Below are 18,583 nucleotides of genomic sequence, written 5' to 3'. Positions count from 1 at the left end.
AAAGGCAAAGGAGGAAAAACCCAACACCCAACCCCAACCAACCAATTTTCCCCTGCAGCCGCTGCAACCGTGTCTGCCTGTCCCGCATCGGACTTGTCAGCCACAAACGAGCCTGCAGCTGACGTGGACTTTTACCCCCTCCATAAATCTTCGTCCACGAAGCCAAGCCAAAGAAAGACAGTGGTCATCTAACCTATCCATTTGGTGACTGTGACAGAGTATATAGAAATGTTTTGGGAAATTGGGAAAGGCTTGTTAGAGTAGGTCACATGCAAACACTTTAAAACAGATCTTATTTAAAATACTGGAGCTTTGCCCAATGCTAGTGTCTTGGATAAACTTGTACCTCTCATTTTGATCGTTTTAGATTAGTCACAGTGTTTGAGCTACCGAAAGAAAATAGACACACACCGAGAGCAGTTCAGTTTATACAAGTCTTTATTACTAAATCTAAAGCTGAATTCACACTACAATATGCAAGCCCTTCCCAATTATACTTATCAACGCCTGGACTGGTCCCAACTGCCGAAGCGAGGCAACGACTGCACACTTGTATAGGTTGTCGGGGCACTGGTAGCAGCTTCTCTACCTCCCTCGACAGGGACGTTAGCCCGACTCTTGAAGTTCTTCTTGCTGAGAGATGTTGCCACCTCTTGGAGAGTCTCAAACTTCAGCAGTGGGACCATGCCTTATATTACCCAAAAGTTGTTTACTTCAGATCTTATCTCTTTGAATAAATGATTTAATTATTTTCAAGGTCTCCTGACAGTCTGTGACCAACAAAAGACAACTGCATCTCTGGTCATCTGGTGGAAGTTGGATAATGTCTACTGATTCATATGCATCCCTGTACCCATGGTGGAATTTAGGTGTGTCTACTAATTTATATGCAACAAGCAGGTTCTCAGCCTTGGCTGCAAAAGTAAGAAACAAGGTTTAAATCTTCCATTACATTCCACTCCTTGGTCGCAGCCTGTCACTTATGAGACCTTACAAGCATTTGAGTACAGAAGGAGCGAAAAAGAGAAACTAAAACTATAATAAGCACAAAAATAAACAATAATGCGAGCAACCAGCTCCCAAATGTACCATTTAACAATGAAAAAGGATTCAAACTATCCTTGTGGGCCACAATACCCAGACACTGAAGCTCACGAACAGATTTTGAAACATGCTTAACAATATCAGATATATTAGTGGATACATCGGGCCGTGTCCCCCACGGGTAACTCCCTCGGAACGTCCTCGACATTACAAATCCAATTGCTGGTATCAAAGCAGCGGTTAAGCCAGATCAGCAGGAGCGCAAGACGGAGGACCTGGAACAAAGAAGCCTGACATATGTCACTCACGATGCCGTAAGCGTTCAGTATTTAAACAATCTAAACCATCCTGTCCCTCAATAGCTACCCATCAAGTGTTACCCTGGGCAGGTGTCACTATTTTCCCCTTTTACAGGAGGGCACCTGATGGTGCCACCCATACCTTTTGTCCAGCATTCTCTAGCTCGGGAATGGGGGGCAATGACAGTTTTTCCTCTGGAATAGGCTGTAGTTCAGAAGCATGAAGAAGTCAGTGGAAAGGTGTACCTCCCTTCAGAGGGCGATGATTCAAATTGTCGACTGCCTGCTGCAGTACACGGCACCACCCCTTCAAGATCCCAGTGGTGTTAACAAACGAATTTGTTCCTTCAGTAAGCCATTCATTCGTTCAACTAACCCGGCAGCCTGTGGGTAATAAGGAATATGGTGGACCCATAAGATACTGTTGTCAGTTGCCCAATCACCGATTGCCTTCCCGGAGAAGTGCAAGCCATTATCAGACTGAATTTCTTCTGGTACATGATAATGAGAAATTAAATGGTTTAGTCCTTGGATAGTGCTAGCTTGGTCAGCCGTCTTGGTGGGAAAAGCAAAAAGGCCCGAAAAGGTGTCAACCATTACTAGGACGTAACGTTTACCCATACAGTCTGGCATGGGGCCTATGTAATCAATTTGCCAGACTGCAGCTGAGCGAGCTCCCCGCCATGCGGACCAGGAGGAACGGTGCGGGTCTTCACAAGCTGGCATGCTGGGCATGTACACACGACCATGCAGACATCGTCCTGATGGGCGGGTAAGACATGTGTACAGGCCCACATAGCTGATCCCTTCTCCCCAAATGGCCACTCTGTTCGTGTGCCCATCAAGCAGGGGGACAGTATCGGCACAACTGATAGTGGCAATCTGATCTGCTACTGCATTATGTTGTGCCATGTTCGTCGTCGCATTGGTGTGGGCGTCAATGTGATATACCGTTATCTCACGATGATGGGAAGCATCCCATAACAGCTGCCACAACTGTTCTCCCCATACTGGGCGGTCATGTACCAGCCAGTCATTCTTTTGCCAATCAGGCATCCATACCACTAGTCCATTAGCCACAGCCCAGGAATCAGTAATCAAGCGAAGAGGGTGATCATGGGGGTCTAGTGGTAAAATGACCGCCTTCAACTCAGCATACTGACTGGAGCCACTCTCCCCCTCCTCCAATAAGTGAGTTCCTGACCTGGGATGGTAAGCCACCGCCTTCCACTTCAGCTTTTCTTGTACCCACCAGCTGCTACCATCAGTAAACCAGGCGTCCTCTTGTTCTGCTTCCTGTACCATCTCTTCTGTGGCCCCTTGGATCATCACATCATCAATATAACGGTGAATTGAGAGAGAAGGCAATGCGGGCAATTAGGCTGTGGCAATTAGTGGGAGAGTGTACATAGCCCTGAGGGAGGCGGGTGAAGGTATACTGATGCCCCTTCCAGGTAAAGGCGAACTGATTCTGTGAGACCTCATCTATAAGAATACTGAAGAAGGCATTAGTGAGATCAATGACAGCATACCATGTTCCCGAGTTCCCAGTAGCAATGTTTTCAATAAGGGTAACAATGTCCGCAACTGCTGAAGCAAGTGGTGGGGCCTGTTTGTTCAGAAAACGATAATCAACTGTCATTCTCCAGGAGCCGTCCGGCTTCTGAACTGGCCAAACAGGACTATTAAAGGGCGACGTTGCGGGCCTCACTACCCCTTCTTCTTGCAGAGCATCGATGGTGGCAGTAATCTCTTCCTGCCCCCCAGGGAGGCGATATTGTGGAATGCACACTGGTTTTGGGGGGGAGGCACCATCACAGGATCCCACTTAGCCCGACCCACCACTAATCTTTTAGTAATAGTCCGAATTCCAAATGCAAATCCCCCTTGGCTAGTATTAAGGGCCGTACCGGCCAACATATTAATACCCAGGATACACTCGTCAGTGGCAGCCACCAGGGCATGTAACCATATAGGGGAAGGGCCATCACCCACCATGGCACAGACTTTTATTTCCTTCGCCAGGGTGATCGCTCCTCCCATCCCCTCTATTCGAAATGTTGGTCCAGTCCAGAGATCAGGATTACCCGGAATCACCGAGTGCTCCGCACCAGTATCGACCAAGGCCAAATATTGGCGATCATTACCCCCACTCCAATGGACTGTTAACGGTATGTAGGGCCGTGGGTCCCCATGTATCTGCCGTATCTCAGTGGAGTAGACACGGGGGCCCTGCCCACACCCTCATGCTTTAGTAGGGTTCGGGGGCTTCCAGGCCCACATGTCACTATTATCCATAAGAGCCTTTTTAACCATTTGTTGTATCTCATCACTGTTAACTGGAGCAAGAGAAGCTGGCTCAGTGGGAGCAGCAGTGGGAGCAGAAGGCACAGCTCAGCCAGGAGAACTCAACAGCTGGGGAAGATGTTCCCCTGCCTTCCTCTTATAAAGGGCATAAAGGACTGCGGTAGGTTTCCCATCAATATCACTTTTAGGTACGCCTAACTTTAACAAGGTTAGAAAAAGGTCCTTTCTTGTCGGTCCGTTATTAGCAGCAGGCCCTCTCTCTTCACCCTGCTTGTCTGATTTAACCTGGGTTGTACGTGAGTGGATTTTACCTCCCAACTCTAATTCTCGAAGCCCAGATAAGCCGTTCACCGCCTCAGACACAGGGTGCCCAATTAGCGGACTAGTTACGGACAGAACCAGTCCCCGTGTAGTGGGTTGGGTGGAACGAACCAATCGGGTATGCATTCCGGCCATGAATATCTCTTCATCAGGGCTCCCCCCATGTACCCACAGCCTCAAACACCCTGCATACAAGGCAGAGGCCAAGGCCTGCTGACGAATTACTGCTATACCCTCCTCTGGGGTGTCCCAATTGTTCTGTAAATGTAAATCCCAATCTACTGGTGATGGGTATACTCATAGCAGGGCATCCCCTAGAGTGGCAAGTAAATAATCCACCTCTCTTCCTCTACCCCGCAGCTCAGCAGTGACCCTGATATCAGTAGTCAATGTTCCTAATCCCAACAATTCCTCAGGGGTTAAAAATACATTACCCCCTCCTTGCTCCCAAACACGCAGGAGCCAGGCCGCCAGAGTTTCTCCTGCCTTTTGCCTATATCGATCTCCAATGGCGGCCAGCTCTTTTACAGAGAAGTCACGTATCATTGACTGTTTCCGACCCCTGTTCCCACTTTGGCCCACAGGGCCCTCCACCCAGTCTAGGGGAGGAGGTCGAGGCCATCCTGTAGAGGGGGTGGGCCATTGAGCATAAGCAGGGGTTCGGGTATTTTCCCCGGGTCCTCTTGGGAGATCGGGATATCTATCCCTTCATTCTCTTCCCTTACATCATCTCCCCTTTCATCTGTTTGGGAAGTCTGCTGCCTTATGGGGCAGGCGTGAACAGCAGGTGGAGAGGGCAGTATGTTAGACACATGCTGAGGAGTATCTGCATTATTACCATGGTCATCTTTCCAGATATTCCCGCCCCATTCATCAATTACATCAGGATCGTCGCCATTCCTTATCATGGCACAAATACGATGTGGATCAGGTTCTACTCCATGCCTTTCTTTATCTGCACAGAGCTGCTGCCGGAGTTTAATATTACGGGGGATCGTTTGGACATGCTTATCCTCCCATTCTTTGGCTCGGTCCTGACTGGTGCAAACAATCTCACTCATCATGGAACAGCGTTGTCGCAGGGCTTCTAGCTCCTCCTCTAGTTGCTCTCTCTTAAGCTGAGATTCTACTTCTCGCTGAACTAATTCTGCTTCACTCTGAACGGAGTGGCGTAAGGCTGTGGCCAACAGCCAAAAACCGTCCGTCAGCATCCCCTTTTTACCAGGAAATTTACTTTCTCGAAGGAGAGTGGCAACCCGCTCTCCCAGAGGTGAACTTGATGGGTCTAACTTCTCATCCCAACTAATGGGTGGTCCCAACAAAGACAGGGTATTGGCCAACATGCCAAACCCATCGTCTTTGGAAGTCCATCCCAGATTCAAGAACTGCTCAGGGCTCACCTCTTTCTTTCGGCGAAACATCTTGAGACCAACCCTGCTCGCTGCGCCAATTGTCTTGGGTAAACTTATACCTCTCATTTTGATCATTTTAGATTGGTCACAGTGTTTGAGCTACCAAAAGAAAATAGACACACACCGAGAGCAGTTCAGTTTATACAAGTCTTTATTACTAAATCTAAAGCTGAATTCACACTACAATATGCAAGCCCTTCCCAGTTATACTTATCAACACCTGGACTGGTCCCAACTGCCAAAGCGAGGCAACGACTGCACACTTGTATAGGTTGTCGGGGCGCCGGTAGCAGCTTCTCTACCTCCCTCGACAGGGACGTTAGCCCGACTCTTGAAGTTCTTCTTGCTGAGAGATGTTGCCACCTCTTGGAGAGTCTCAAACTTCAGCAGTGGGACCATGGCTTATATTACCCAAAAGTTGTTTACTTCAGATCTTATCTCTTTGAACAAATGATTTAATTATTTTCAAGTTCTCCTGACAGTCTGCGACCAACAAAAGACAACTGCGCATCTCTGGGCCTCATGAGGTGTGTCTACTAATTCATATGCAACAAGCAGGTTCTCAGCCTTGGCTGCAAAAGTAAGAAACGGTTTAAATCTTCCATTACAGCAAGACATATCGGGGCCTCAGAGCTTTTGCAAGAGGTTTGAAGAGTGCTCAAGAGACATCATTAATGGATTGTTGTTTACAAAAGGCAACAGATGAAAGATCTTGTCGGAGCTGCCTTCTGTCTGGAGATGTTCTAAGAGGGTCATGTGGTTTTGCAAGCAGAGAGAGAGTCATACAGGCTTTCTCTCAGAGAGAGAGGCACACACACATAGATCACTTGCACAGTGTTACAGCTAACAACAGTAGTTGGGACTGGAACAGGATAAGCTGGCAAGCTTATGGAAAGCTCATTTGTACGATGAGCTGGTCAAAGCCTTTGTGGTTCATGCAAGACGACTGGCTGTCTAATGTTTCACTTAAAATAGAGAAACAAAAAGGAACTCTGTGGTGACCTGAAAAAGGGGAAAGTTTTGTCAGCAAGACACTGGAGTGACTGGTGGAAGTACATCAGTTGTGGATGTCCTGGAATAACAAATCTCTCTCTGAAAACTGACAAGAACCTTCCAAGCCTGGTGAACTTTATAAATGTTAAATTCTGTGCACAGTATAAGAACTGCCTGCAAGCAGTGAACTTGGAGGAATGAGGAGTGAGATTGGACTGTGAACCAAAGAACTTTTCTGAACTTACACACACATTACATACATGTACGCTTAGAATTAGAAGGGGATTAAATTAGGTAAAGTAAGTCAATAGTGATAAGTTAAAGTTTGATTCTATTTTCATGTTTAAAGATAATTAAAAGCAACTTTTGTTGAAGTAACCATTTGTCTTGGTGAATATCTATTCCTGCTGGGTTTTGGGTTCGTAACATGATATCTTTGGAATGTGTGAGGCAACCAGTGTGGCCAAGGAAAACCCACTTTGTTGCAGTGAGAATATGCAAACTCTACACTGGTAGTCAAGATTGAATCAATAATTTCTTAATATTACTAGTTAATCTTTTGAGGAAAACAAATAATTTATTTTAAATGAATATTGTTAGGGATTGTATTAGAATAGTTAGGGAAAAATATGTCTTTAAAAGATATATTGTGGGAGTTTAGTACAGGTCACTTCACAAAAAGAGTAACACTTCACAAAAGACATCTCATTCAAATTGTAAGAACTTTGCTGAAGCTAGATGTTGAGGATCTGACAGATTTTGGAGAGACAATGGAACTGCTTTGGAAAGAACTTCTAAAGCAGGTGCAAATGGAACAGTATCCAGGTTCAAGTACTGATAAGATCTTTCAAAGATTAGGTTTGGGGCCTTGGGAGAGGTCATTTGGAAAACATACAGGATTCTTCTCTCAAAGAGAGAGAGGTCAGTTCTACAGTAGCAGTTGAGTCTGCAGAATAGCAAGCTGACGGGCTTGTTGAAAGGCCCCATTTTGAAGACAGGTTCTGAGTTCAGCCTGTTGAAAAAGCCTTATAGTCCTTACAAGAGGAAATGACTGGCTAGAATGTTTCTCCTGAAATAAGAGAAATGAGGAATTCTGTGGTGACATGGAAGAAGAGGCTATCATTTGGAAAACCCTGATGGGGCAATTTTCTTTGGCAAGACACTGAAGTGACCGATCAGAGGAAATTAGCTTGTGTGTGTCCAATGAGGAACAAATATCTTTCTGAAACCAACAAGAACCTTCTTGAGAAGTAACCATATAACTTGAAGCACCAGAGCCTGGTGAAAATTCATAAAAGTTAAATTCTTATACTGATGCACAGTATAAGAATTCCCTGATACTGGTGAACTTGGAAAAGTGAGAAATGAATGACTGGATTGTGAAACAAAGAACTTTCCTGAGCATTACACATTATATACATGTGTGCTTAGAATTAGAAGGGAGTTAAGTTAGGTTAAAGTGAAGTTGAAAGTAATAAGTTAAAGTTTGATCTTGTTTTTATGTTTAAAGAAAATTAAAAGCAACTTTTGTTTAAATAACCATTGTCTTGGTGAATTTCTATTGCTGCTGAGTTTTGGAGTCCTCTGGGCTCATAACAAGATTTTGCAAGCGTTTTAACTCAAGAGGGACTAATGTGACAATAATAGATGAAGAACTGCTTGAAATGAGAAAATATGTGTTTTGAATCGTTAATAGCTAATAAGGCACCATACGTAGATAGGTTGTTAAAGAATCAAGGAAAAATAGTATAGTGCAGTGCTACTGAAACAAAGCATGTCCACACGAGAGTGAACCAGTAACTGAACTTTATTTAAATCTCTCGCGCTGCTTTAAGGGGATGACCTGTCTGGGGCGCTGGTCTAAGGGAGTGATGTCAGCGGAGTCAATGGCTGCCCAGCAATGCACAACCAGGAAGTGGTGACATCTCCCAGGTAACACGTGTCCCCCAGCTGCAGGCTTCTCCTGAGAAGGGAAGGGGGTCCTGTGCCATCTTGAATCACCCAACTGGGGTGGCGATTTGATCCATCTAACTGCGCAGTCGCTACAATAGCCTATTATCATCATTTTGCAATCTAGTCTGGCTAAGGTGTCTAATACTAACTGTCATGGACTATATTTCCACAGATGCCACTTGTCCTGCTCAGTATTTCCACCAGTGACTGTCAAGGTTTGTGGGCGAGTGGTAGACTCTGAGGAGAGTTAGTGAGAACATGTGGAGAATAATGTAGCACTGGTGTAAATGGGTGGATAATGGTCGGTCAGACTCTGGGACACAGGCCCTGTTCTATGCTTATCTTTCTTTGACGACAGGAGTTGTCTAGGATCCCAAATGATACTAGATGTGCTCTCAATGGGGGAGAGTTATCCTGCCATGCCTGAACTTAAAAAAAAGCTATTTATGAACCTAGTAGGAATAAACGTAACCTTCAAAGATAAGCATTTAAAGCTATCCACCAATCTCATTGTCCCATTGACAATGCATTCTGGCCAAACAATAAATTTCTGGAGAAGTGAAACATGATATGCTACAGAGCTGTGATTGTAGTAAAAACACTGCTGGAGGAACTTAGCTGGTCATTTCAGCATCAGAAAGTCTCACAATTCAAACAATGGGGGAGGAATCCAGACCATCAAAAGGTTTTAACTGGATGTGATAAGGGACTAGGTGAGAATTTATCATGTCTGTGCAAAAGAAGACAGGGAATGGAGAAACGTCTAGGGGAAGTTGGGGGGGGGGGGGAGTGGATGGGTTTTAACAAAAGCCAGAGAAGTTGATAATAATGCCATCCGGTTGGATGGTGCCCAGTTTATGGGTGGTCGCAGTCTGGCAATGCATGAGACCGTGGATAGATATGTCGGAAAGAAAATGGGATGAACAATTGAAATGGTGGCCACTGGGAGATCCACGCTATTGCGGCAGACAGAGCAAAAGTGCTCAACAAAGCAATCTCCTCATCTGCGTCCAGTCTTTCCAATGTGGAGGAGACGACACAAATTGTTGGAGAAACTCAGCAGGGCATTAGCCCCTTTCACGCTTGCAAGTGGTCCCAGTTGGCCTAAAAAGGGTCGCGTGTGGAATGAAAATCATCTCTAAGCCAGCGTGAGTTAACATCACCTCACACCGGGGATAGACTGCCTCAACCCCGAGAGCAATCCCAGTCGTCTGCAGACGCCAGCGTTGCAATCAGGCAAGTGTAGAACAGACAATTGCTTTCGCTGGCCCAAGTTTTAGCATGAGTGCAGGAACGTGAAGGAAGATTAAAGGTAAAAACTTTGCTGTAGGAAAGTTGCGGCGGGAGAGAGAGAGAGAGAGAGGAAATAAATAGCAATAGCAGATAATTTTTTTAAATTGCGGGGGAAAGTTGGTAGCGCAAGCACATAATTTATAAAAAAAACCGTGGGGAAAAAGCAATGGCGCACCTGACTTCCCAGAATGCTGTGCAGCAGAGAAACCCCTCCATGAGTGCTCCATGCATGCAGCCCTTTCTCTGCCGCATGGCATTCTGGGAGGGCAGGTCCACCATCGCTCTTTCCCACAGTATTTATAAATTGCACCATCGTGCTACCAACTTTCCCCACACTATTTAAAAATAGTCCACTGTTGCTATTTATTGCCAGCACTTTCCCATGGTCCCTCCTAAAGGTTTATGTAGGTCGACGCAACAACAATAGGGGCTGAAGGGCTCGTACTGTGCTGTACATAAAGCTTAATTATGTTATAATTAGGCATGATTAATTTAGTTCAAATATAAGATCATCACCTATTGATCAGGATTTAGGGCAGGTCCACCATCGCTCGATGGGTCATGACGTCACCAGTAGAAGGTAAAACAGCCCTCGCCCCGGGGATGGCTCCGAGCAAGTGGGGATGTGTCCCCCAGTGTGAACAGCAAAACCGCCTTTCCTATCCGCCACACCGAACGGCCGATTGAGTGGATCGCAGGTGTAAAAGGGGCTAGCGGTTTGGGTTGCAAGACTTTATCAGGGCACATTTTGGCTTTCTCCAGACTATTCCCGCGGATCAGCTGCCCGACCACTCGCCCCATCAGGCAATGCCTGTCCTTTTCCCACCTTGGCCTCATCATCCAGCTGGAACCCGACAGTGACGCTGACCCTCAAATCCCCCCCCCCCCCCCCCACCACTTCGGAAACAATAACCAGATGATATCGCCGGAGCAGGTTTGATCAGATGGGTCTCCACCCGCGCTTTCTCCTCCTAGAACCACGGAAAAGCTGACGGAACGTGGTTAAAAGGTTTAAGTACGACAACAATGTTAATCTCGGACCTGAAAATGTTTGAAGAGTGTGAGATCTGCTGTTGACCCACTGCCAAATATGGTAAAACATGCTAATCACCCGACGACGTCAGGGAGGCCGAGGGAAGCGTTGGGAGGTTCTCCCGGCTGCCGCACAATATCAATCGGCGGGGTGCAAAATGGCTCGGTTTGTCGCTCGTTTCTCCAAAGTCGTTCTCGGAGAAAACTTTGCCCGGACCCTCGTCGCGCCGAAGAGTTTTCAGTGGCCACGTCGTATCCACGCCGAGGCGGGTAAGTGGAGCCGGGTCGCTGGGGGGGACCCTCGGTCGGTGAATCTGAGCTGCTCTGGTCTCGGTGGAAATTTCCACGGGGAGTGGGGTGGGGGCGGCTTCAGCGGGGGCTCCACGTCTGGACGGAGCGTTGCGTGGATCCGCATCACCAAGGTCCCGAGAACGGAGGAGGTGGCAGCTCCAGTAACGAGCCCTCGTATGGCGAGGTGACCAGCAAGGTTTAAACAGCAGCGCAGAAATCGTGGTGGGTGCGATGAATAACGTGGCTCGTTCTGCCGCCCGATTGGCACCATCCTCAAGGGGTTCTCGTCAACCAAAGGCACCTGACAGCAGCTCGGTTTGAAACACTAAGGCAGGGAGGAGCCATCTGGAAAAATCAATTGGCTTGGTGTTTGAAGTCCAATTCGGGATCCCATGGTAAAGCCAGAATTCCGTCTCCTCTCTCGTTCCACCTGATCGTTATATTGTTGCGTCGACCCCGTTCCTACGCAGATCGGCGGGATCAACAAAGAGAGGCGTTGGCCGGCATCATGTGCTTTAATTGTAAGTGTGCGGCGATCGAGGCCGCGTGGTGTCAATTGAAAAATCCTAATTACAGGCAGAGACCAAGTCAATTTGCGGCACAAAGTGGATCAAGGTGACGAGTTCATCATGGGTGCAGGGGCTCCGCAGAGAGGCAAGTCGAGCTGGGACCCACGCAGCACTTGGGGAAAGTGGGATGAGCCAAAGGTTCTGCCGGGGGGCGGCCCCCGGTAGTGAAGGGGAACAGGTTGGGTCTGATGCCCTTTTCTTCCTGGAGATGCTGTGTGACCTGCAGTTTCTTCCAGCACTTTTGTGCCTTCCATTCAACCCCAGCATCTGCAGACTTCCCCGATGAAGTTCAAATGCCTGGATACACAATGCGGAAGCCAGCCGAGTGATTCCCGCCCTGGTGGAATGGCCACATAAGCAGTCTTTTATTCTCAGAATGATCTCATCCGTTATAGAAGGCAATTTTCCCTTCTGTCACTGACCCGTTCCATATTCAACACTTTTCCCCATATCCTCCAATTACTCAGTTATGAAAAATCCTAGAAGTTTTGGATTGGAGTGGGGGTGGAGGGTGCAGGGGGAGCTAAATCCAAATAAATCATTGCAAAAGTAAAACTTTTTTTGAGTTTTTCCCTGATCCTGGCCAGCAGGATCCTATCAATTGGCATTTCTAACTTTTTGTGCAGGTTTCTGACTGTTCTTCCAAGAATCTTGGCTTTGATTAGTCAACTATTCCACCTTATCCTGGATTTGTTCGATTCTCCTCATTAAAACCCCTTTACAACTTGAAAACTTTAATCAAATCATCCTTTAATCTTTTTCTAAATTTCACGTTTGCAGATTTCAATCATTGCAGGTGAGATATTCGAAGCATGAGGTGCCCAGAATTGACATGATACTCCAACTGTGCTCAACTTTGTGCTATGTATGCTATATGTCGGAGCCAAAAGGCCCATTTACCTTTAGAGGTACCTTTAGGGCAGCACAATGCTGTTCTAGCACCAGTGATTGGGACCAGGGTTCAAATCCCACTTTCTCTGTAAGGAGTTTGTACCTTCTCCCGGTGACTGTGGGTTTTTCCAGAGGCCCTGGTTCCCACCATACAATAACATACCTGGGGTTGTAGGTCATTTGGGTGTAATTCGGTGACACGGGATCATGGGCCAAAAGGGCTGTATGCCTAACTTTAAATATAAATTGACCTGCTATAAAGCTCAATTACTCCATGAAAGCTAATATTCCATTAACCATTCAGATTCATTCGGGGGGGCGTGGCAAGATGGCGTAGGGAGCGGACGTGCCTTCCCGGTCTCCCCCAGGCAGTTATATAAATACCCGTTTTAAGAATATTTCTTTTCTGTTAAAAGTCTTTGTTTTGTTTATCAATTGTTTTTAGTTTAAAATGGCAACAAAGATTAAGGAAAATAGAGTTCAAATACAGAACAAAACTACACTCTCTGACTTTGGAAGAAACTCGGCCTACTTGCCCAGACAGAACCACGGAGTCAAGGCTGGAATCTTCTTAAGAACGGAGCTCATTAATTGGACTGTCGGATAAGCTGGCCTTGGACACCCCTCTGAAAGATGGTGATGAATATTGATTTGAAATGTTTTATGAAGATAAATTGCAGTAATTGGCATTGGTTGCCCGTGAGTTTTAAAAATCCAGATAACATTAAAGTTTATTAGTGATTTTTTTTTTGGATGGAATATCGGAAGGATGAACTTATTATCTATAAATACAGAACAAAATTACATTCTTTGACTTTGGAAGAAATTTGACCTATTTGCCCAGACAGAGCCGGAGTTGGTGCTGGAATTTTCTCAAGAACAGAACTTATTAAAGTTGATTTCGGACTCCTTTTTGAAAGATGGCGACGAATGTTGATTTGAAATATTTGAAATATTTTCTGAAGATAAACATATATATGGAACTCCTTGACCTGCAATAAGATTTATCAGTGATTTTTTTTTGGATGGAATATTGAAAGAGTGAATTTATTATCTGTGAGTATGCATACATTGCAAACAGATTTTAATAGTTTTGAAAAGGTTTTTTTTTAAACTAAACAACAAGATCAGTTTAATATTGAGAAAATTGGAAAAAACGGAAACTTTATTAAATTTGGAAACTCAGTAGAAAGAAACTATGAACAAGATTGATGATTTATAAAATTAAAGTCGAAGGAGCAATGTCCAAGAAGAGTTAAAAATTTTGAATAAGTTTTTCTTGAAAATAAACAATAATTTCAACTTAACATTGAGAAGATTGACAAAGTGGAAAATTTGGTATTAAATTGGGAAACATAGAAGAAAGAACTTATGAATAACATTGATGCTTTAGAAGATCAAGACCGAAGGAATTATGTTCAAGAAAATTTTAAAAGATTTGAAAAAACTTTTTTTGAAAGTAAGCTACAAATTCAACTTGAGACTGAGAAGAATGGAAGATTCGGTGTTGAACTGAGATGTTCAGAGGTGTTTTAATTCAGTGGATGAAATTCAGGAAGACTTGAAAAACAATTTAAAAAAAAAAAAAAAAGCTTTTATTGATTGTAAACAATGTTTAACTCAGTGTTGGGAGGGTGGAAAGGGTGTAAAATTTAATATCAAGTTTGGATTTTCAAAAAAAAGAGTTTATGAATAAGATTGGTTAAATAGATGGACCGGGGTTTTATGGATATAAGAAATGATGATTTTTCGGTTTATACGTGTATTTTGTCTGCCTGGGGGGGGGGGGGGGGAGGGGGTGGTACTTCTGCTCCCGAAAGTCATATGCCACTTGTGGTTTATACCACACCCATTTGGGTTTTTGGGAATTAACCACCACAAGGTGGTTTCCTAAGGGGTTAGGGGAGGTGGGGGGGGGGGTGAAAATTTGAAAATTATTTAGTATCTATTATGTAATATTATACTAAGTCAATTTGAAATGAATGTATGGAGATACTATAAATAAATTTCAAAAAAAAACCATTCAGATTCATTTGTCCAGCTGGTCCATGATCGTTATGTCTGGATACCTGTTTCAACATTTCATTTTTGCTCTTTAAAAAGTACTCTGTCAGATAGAAGGCAAAATATTTTGCCTGTAATTCTGTTGATAGGCATTTGAAAAAGTTTTGTCCATTCACTTCATCTTTTACATTTTAATCTATACGATGAAGTACCAATGAATTATTATCATTTGGAAGTATAATTTTTGGTTACTTTTCTATTTTATGAATAAATGGTTGATGCAGATGCTTATGGGATATGACTAATTTCATCCTGTCATGAAAATATGTGCCCATTGTGTTCACACTCCTTCATCAGTTTCACAAATTTCAGTTTAGCTAGAAATTTTCTTTCACAAGCACTGAAGCATAACACAGTCGAAGTCTATACAGATAACAATCATACACAGTCCATTATTTATAACTTTGCTCAGCTTTTGGGAAAACAAGACTCATCAGATGTAACCTGTACATTACAAATCACAGCTGAAAATTATGAAGCTATTTATTGCATGTATTTTTTTTAATTCTCAGCCAGTCCTTTCTCTGGAATCAAGGATAACTTGTATTCAATTTTTTGGCTTTGAGGTGGCTGGAACCCTTGGATTCTATCATATGGTAGAGCAGGAGATGGCTAAATGGGGTAGTCAGATGTACAGATTTTGGGCTGGGGTTAAGTGTGCATTTGGTGCATGGATTTCAGATTCTCACTACCAACCTGAAAGCCTCTTCTCTACTTTGATCATCAGTTCTGTACTTCCATGAGTCACTATGACGTTGCACTTTTTTCAAGGAGGCTTTGCTGTCATCCTTGAATTGTTTCCTTTGATCACTTGGTGTCTCTTCCCATTAGAGAGTTTGAAAGAGTCGATTTCAGGAAGTTCAGAATTTATTGTCATAAACACGTCACAAAATTCATTGTTTTGCAGCATCGTCACAGTACAAACATTTATATGAATGACCTTCGAGAAAAAGTGTGTAAGAAAAAGACGAAGTAATGTCATGTCTGTGGTTCATTGTTCATTCAGGAATCTGATGGCAGAGGGGAAGAAGCTGTCCTTGTGCCACTGAGTGCTCTTTTTCAGGCTTCTGTACCTCTTCCCCAATGGTAGCAGAGTGAAAGAGCGTGGCCCGGGTGGTGTGGGTCCTTGAGGATAGAGACTGCTATTGTCAGATGTTATTGATGTGTTTGAGGATTGTTTTGTTCTAAGTGTAAATCCATTTTCACATACTCTTTGGTGAACAAGTCAATGGCATCCAAACACACACATGCAATGACTGAGGTTAGAGAGAACTTGGTTCTGGAGGAGAGGATATTGGATGAACACTTTCCATTTATCCTGTAAATCAGCACCACTCCTGTTGGAGGCAAGGTACAGAAAATAGCAAGGAAGATTGAAGAGTTGAAGGATAAATTTGCAGCTTTGCATGACATAATTTGCCACTGAATTTTGTCCTGTTGTGGATCGTTTGATTGGGAGCACAATTTGCAACCCATCATGAAACAAACACAAGTTCCTGTGAGCAACCAAAGTTGAGGCTGATGTTCCTCAACCCCTCTTGATTGACAGTCATAAGCTTTAATTAGGTTAGAAAAGTCCATGAAATGTGGCGGATTCTGCTCCTGCACTTTTCAGGGTTTCAGTGCAGTGAAGATTATATCACTATACCTTTGGAAGGACAGAATCTGAGTGCCTTAAAAATAGATTATAACATTTATTTCTTGTTTGTGTAGTTTTGAGATCACTGACCCGATATGATGAAACAACTGTAAATGTTGATTGGCAAAAGAAGCTAACCCCAGAGCAATACTTCGTCACTCGAGAAAAGGGAACTGAACTGGTGAGTATGTTTCTTAAGTGGAATTGGAGGCACTAGATGAGCTTTAACTCTGACTTACAAAGAAAAACTACAATTAAAACCATGAAACACTTCTTCTCAGGGCTGAGTTGAGAGATATTTATGTGGAGGACTGAAACTTTTATTTCAGTCTTGTGATGTCAGAGCCCTGCTTAACACTACCCTTCAGTGTGATGATTTGTCATAGTTATCTTGGTTCTCCAGTCTGAATGCTCACAGATACCCATCCCCCATACTTTAAAAAAGACATCTGTTCTGGCCATGATCTGCAGTGCTGGCAATCTGGTGTGAATGCCTACTCTTCCCTGATACTGCCCCAGCAGGAATCTCCCCGTGACTCATTGTGGATAGCCTTTCTGGGTTGGCTGATTGTCTTTGACCTTGTCACCATAGAAAATTCTCCAGATTGGCAAAAACTGTGTAGCCAAACAAAGAGGCAGCAGCTGAGATGATGATAGAGACCAATAGCGTGAAAGGTCAGTCAACATATAGAGCCAGTGATGCCAGTCCCCTGCAATAATCCACACTCGTCTTGCCAGCAAGGAAAGAATAGAGCCTGAATGGTCACACAATTCTATTCGGCCTGCCGACTTCCATCTTCACAGACAGCCTCTACAAACTAAGCGAGGTCCAACTCACTGCCGGATTCGCACCAGGTTTTCAACATAGCAGTGGTGTTGGTAATACATCTCCATGTATGTATAAAACCAAACTACTTTCCTGGGAAAGCATTCAAAGCATTAAGCACAATTGAATTTTTTTTAAAAACTGTGAAAGAAAATTAGAATTAAAAAAAGGTCCTAATGCAATTCTAATATTGACAAGGGTTATAAAATTTTAGATTAAACATTTGGTTTACTTGTTCCGTTGTTAAAATGATTGATTCTGTTACTGTGAGATATATATTAAAAAAAGGTTGGCTTCTTAAGTAGTTTTGAAGTGTAACCAATTTCCGAATGCAGCCGTTATTAGCAGATTTCACAGAAAATAATGTCTTATAGAAATCAATGCAATGCTAAGCAGATGATGACATTTTATTGCTGTTCATTCAATGATAAACATTAATGGGAACACTGAGAGAAACTCCATTGGTCTTCTTTGAAATAAGGGCCTTTGTTTAATGTCTCAACCACAAGTGACACTTCCATCTGTGTAATATAAGGAGTGTCCTCCTAGATTTTAGTGTTCATGTATCTGGAGTTGAATGTGTTGCTTCAGCATTTACTCATTCAGTTTTCCCTGCTTCTTTAAAATAGTAAAGATATTACACCTAATTTTTTGTGGTGAAATAAAAAGTAAAATTCTGAATTTCAACAATTCATGTGATTGCTTCCATAATAACGGTCCTTTTATTATGATTCTACTATTGGCCTCATTTCTAATTGTTTGTGATATGGTTGAATAATATTGTGTATTATAGGTCCCTCATAATTCGCCAAATCTAGTCCTCATTCTTTTATGCCCTCAATTATATTTCTCCTCAACTTCCACTCTTCTAAATAATACGACTCCAGCCTATACTGTCTTTCTTCAAGCTATTCTCCTCCATTTCTGGTGAATTTACATTTTTAAATTTGGACATACTGCACGGTATCAGGCCAATTTGGCCCCACAAGTCCGTGCTGCCCAATTTGCATCCCATTAACCTACTCCCCCAGTATGTTTTTGAAGGGTGGGAGGAAACCAGAGCTCTCAGGGAAAACCTATACAGACATGGGGAGATGTACAAACTCCTTACAGACAGTGCTGGATTTCAACGCAGGTCCAGTCCTGATTGTTGGTGCTGTAAAGGCGTTGTGCTAACTGCTATGTCAACCATGCCACCCAATGATATTATGTGATTTTTTTTTTATTGCAATCGAGGCTTTCTGATAGTTTTGGGGGATCTAAAAGACATTATTTGAAAGTCTGGTGTGCTTTGTCCAACAGTCTTTAATCTCCATCACCGTGACTAATGACCTCATTGCTGTGTGTTGGGCCTCTCTGAAAGACCTTGCATCTCACATATTGCCTCTTCAACAATGATATGCAAGTCCCTCAAGATATTCTGAAGAAATAGATGCAAGTCTTTCTTTAGTTTCATAATCAGTAGCAACAATACAAATAATTTGACTCCCTCACCATGTTCCTTATAATAGAGGTATGTAAGATTAGGAGAGGCACCTTTTTTCCTGGGGTGACAAAAGCAAATACTAGAGGATATCATTTTGAAGTGATAGGAGGAAAATTCACGGAAGATGTCAAGGGTAATTTCTTTTTACAGAAAGTGGTGGGTG

At 43.6% G+C, this 18,583-nt stretch overlaps 1 protein-coding gene and 1 long non-coding RNA gene across 2 annotated transcripts in view; one reads left to right on the top strand and one right to left on the bottom strand.

Moving 5' to 3' along the window:
- Positions 1-667: 667 nt before the first annotated feature.
- On the bottom strand, positions 668-11,998 carry LOC138751803 (uncharacterized). The gene is made up of 2 exons (XR_011350198.1): positions 10,664-11,998; positions 668-1,319 (listed from the first exon to the last, which is right to left on the bottom strand). It is a non-coding gene; the product is annotated as an uncharacterized lncRNA (long non-coding RNA).
- msrb2 (methionine sulfoxide reductase B2) overlaps positions 10,674-18,583 on the top strand; it is a 24,819-nt gene continuing 16,909 nt past the window's right edge. Inside the window, exons 1-2 of the mRNA XM_069914609.1 lie at positions 10,674-10,924; positions 16,183-16,289. Of these exons, the coding sequence (XP_069770710.1) occupies positions 10,723-10,924; positions 16,183-16,289 (309 nt within the window). The 5' untranslated portion in view covers positions 10,674-10,722. The remainder of the gene's footprint in view (positions 10,925-16,182; positions 16,290-18,583) is intronic.

Source organism: Narcine bancroftii, chromosome 1, assembly GCF_036971445.1.
Source record: "Narcine bancroftii isolate sNarBan1 chromosome 1, sNarBan1.hap1, whole genome shotgun sequence".
Lineage (NCBI taxonomy): Eukaryota > Metazoa > Chordata > Chondrichthyes > Torpediniformes > Narcinidae > Narcine > Narcine bancroftii.
This window is presented reverse-complemented; position numbering and strand designations above follow the sequence as displayed.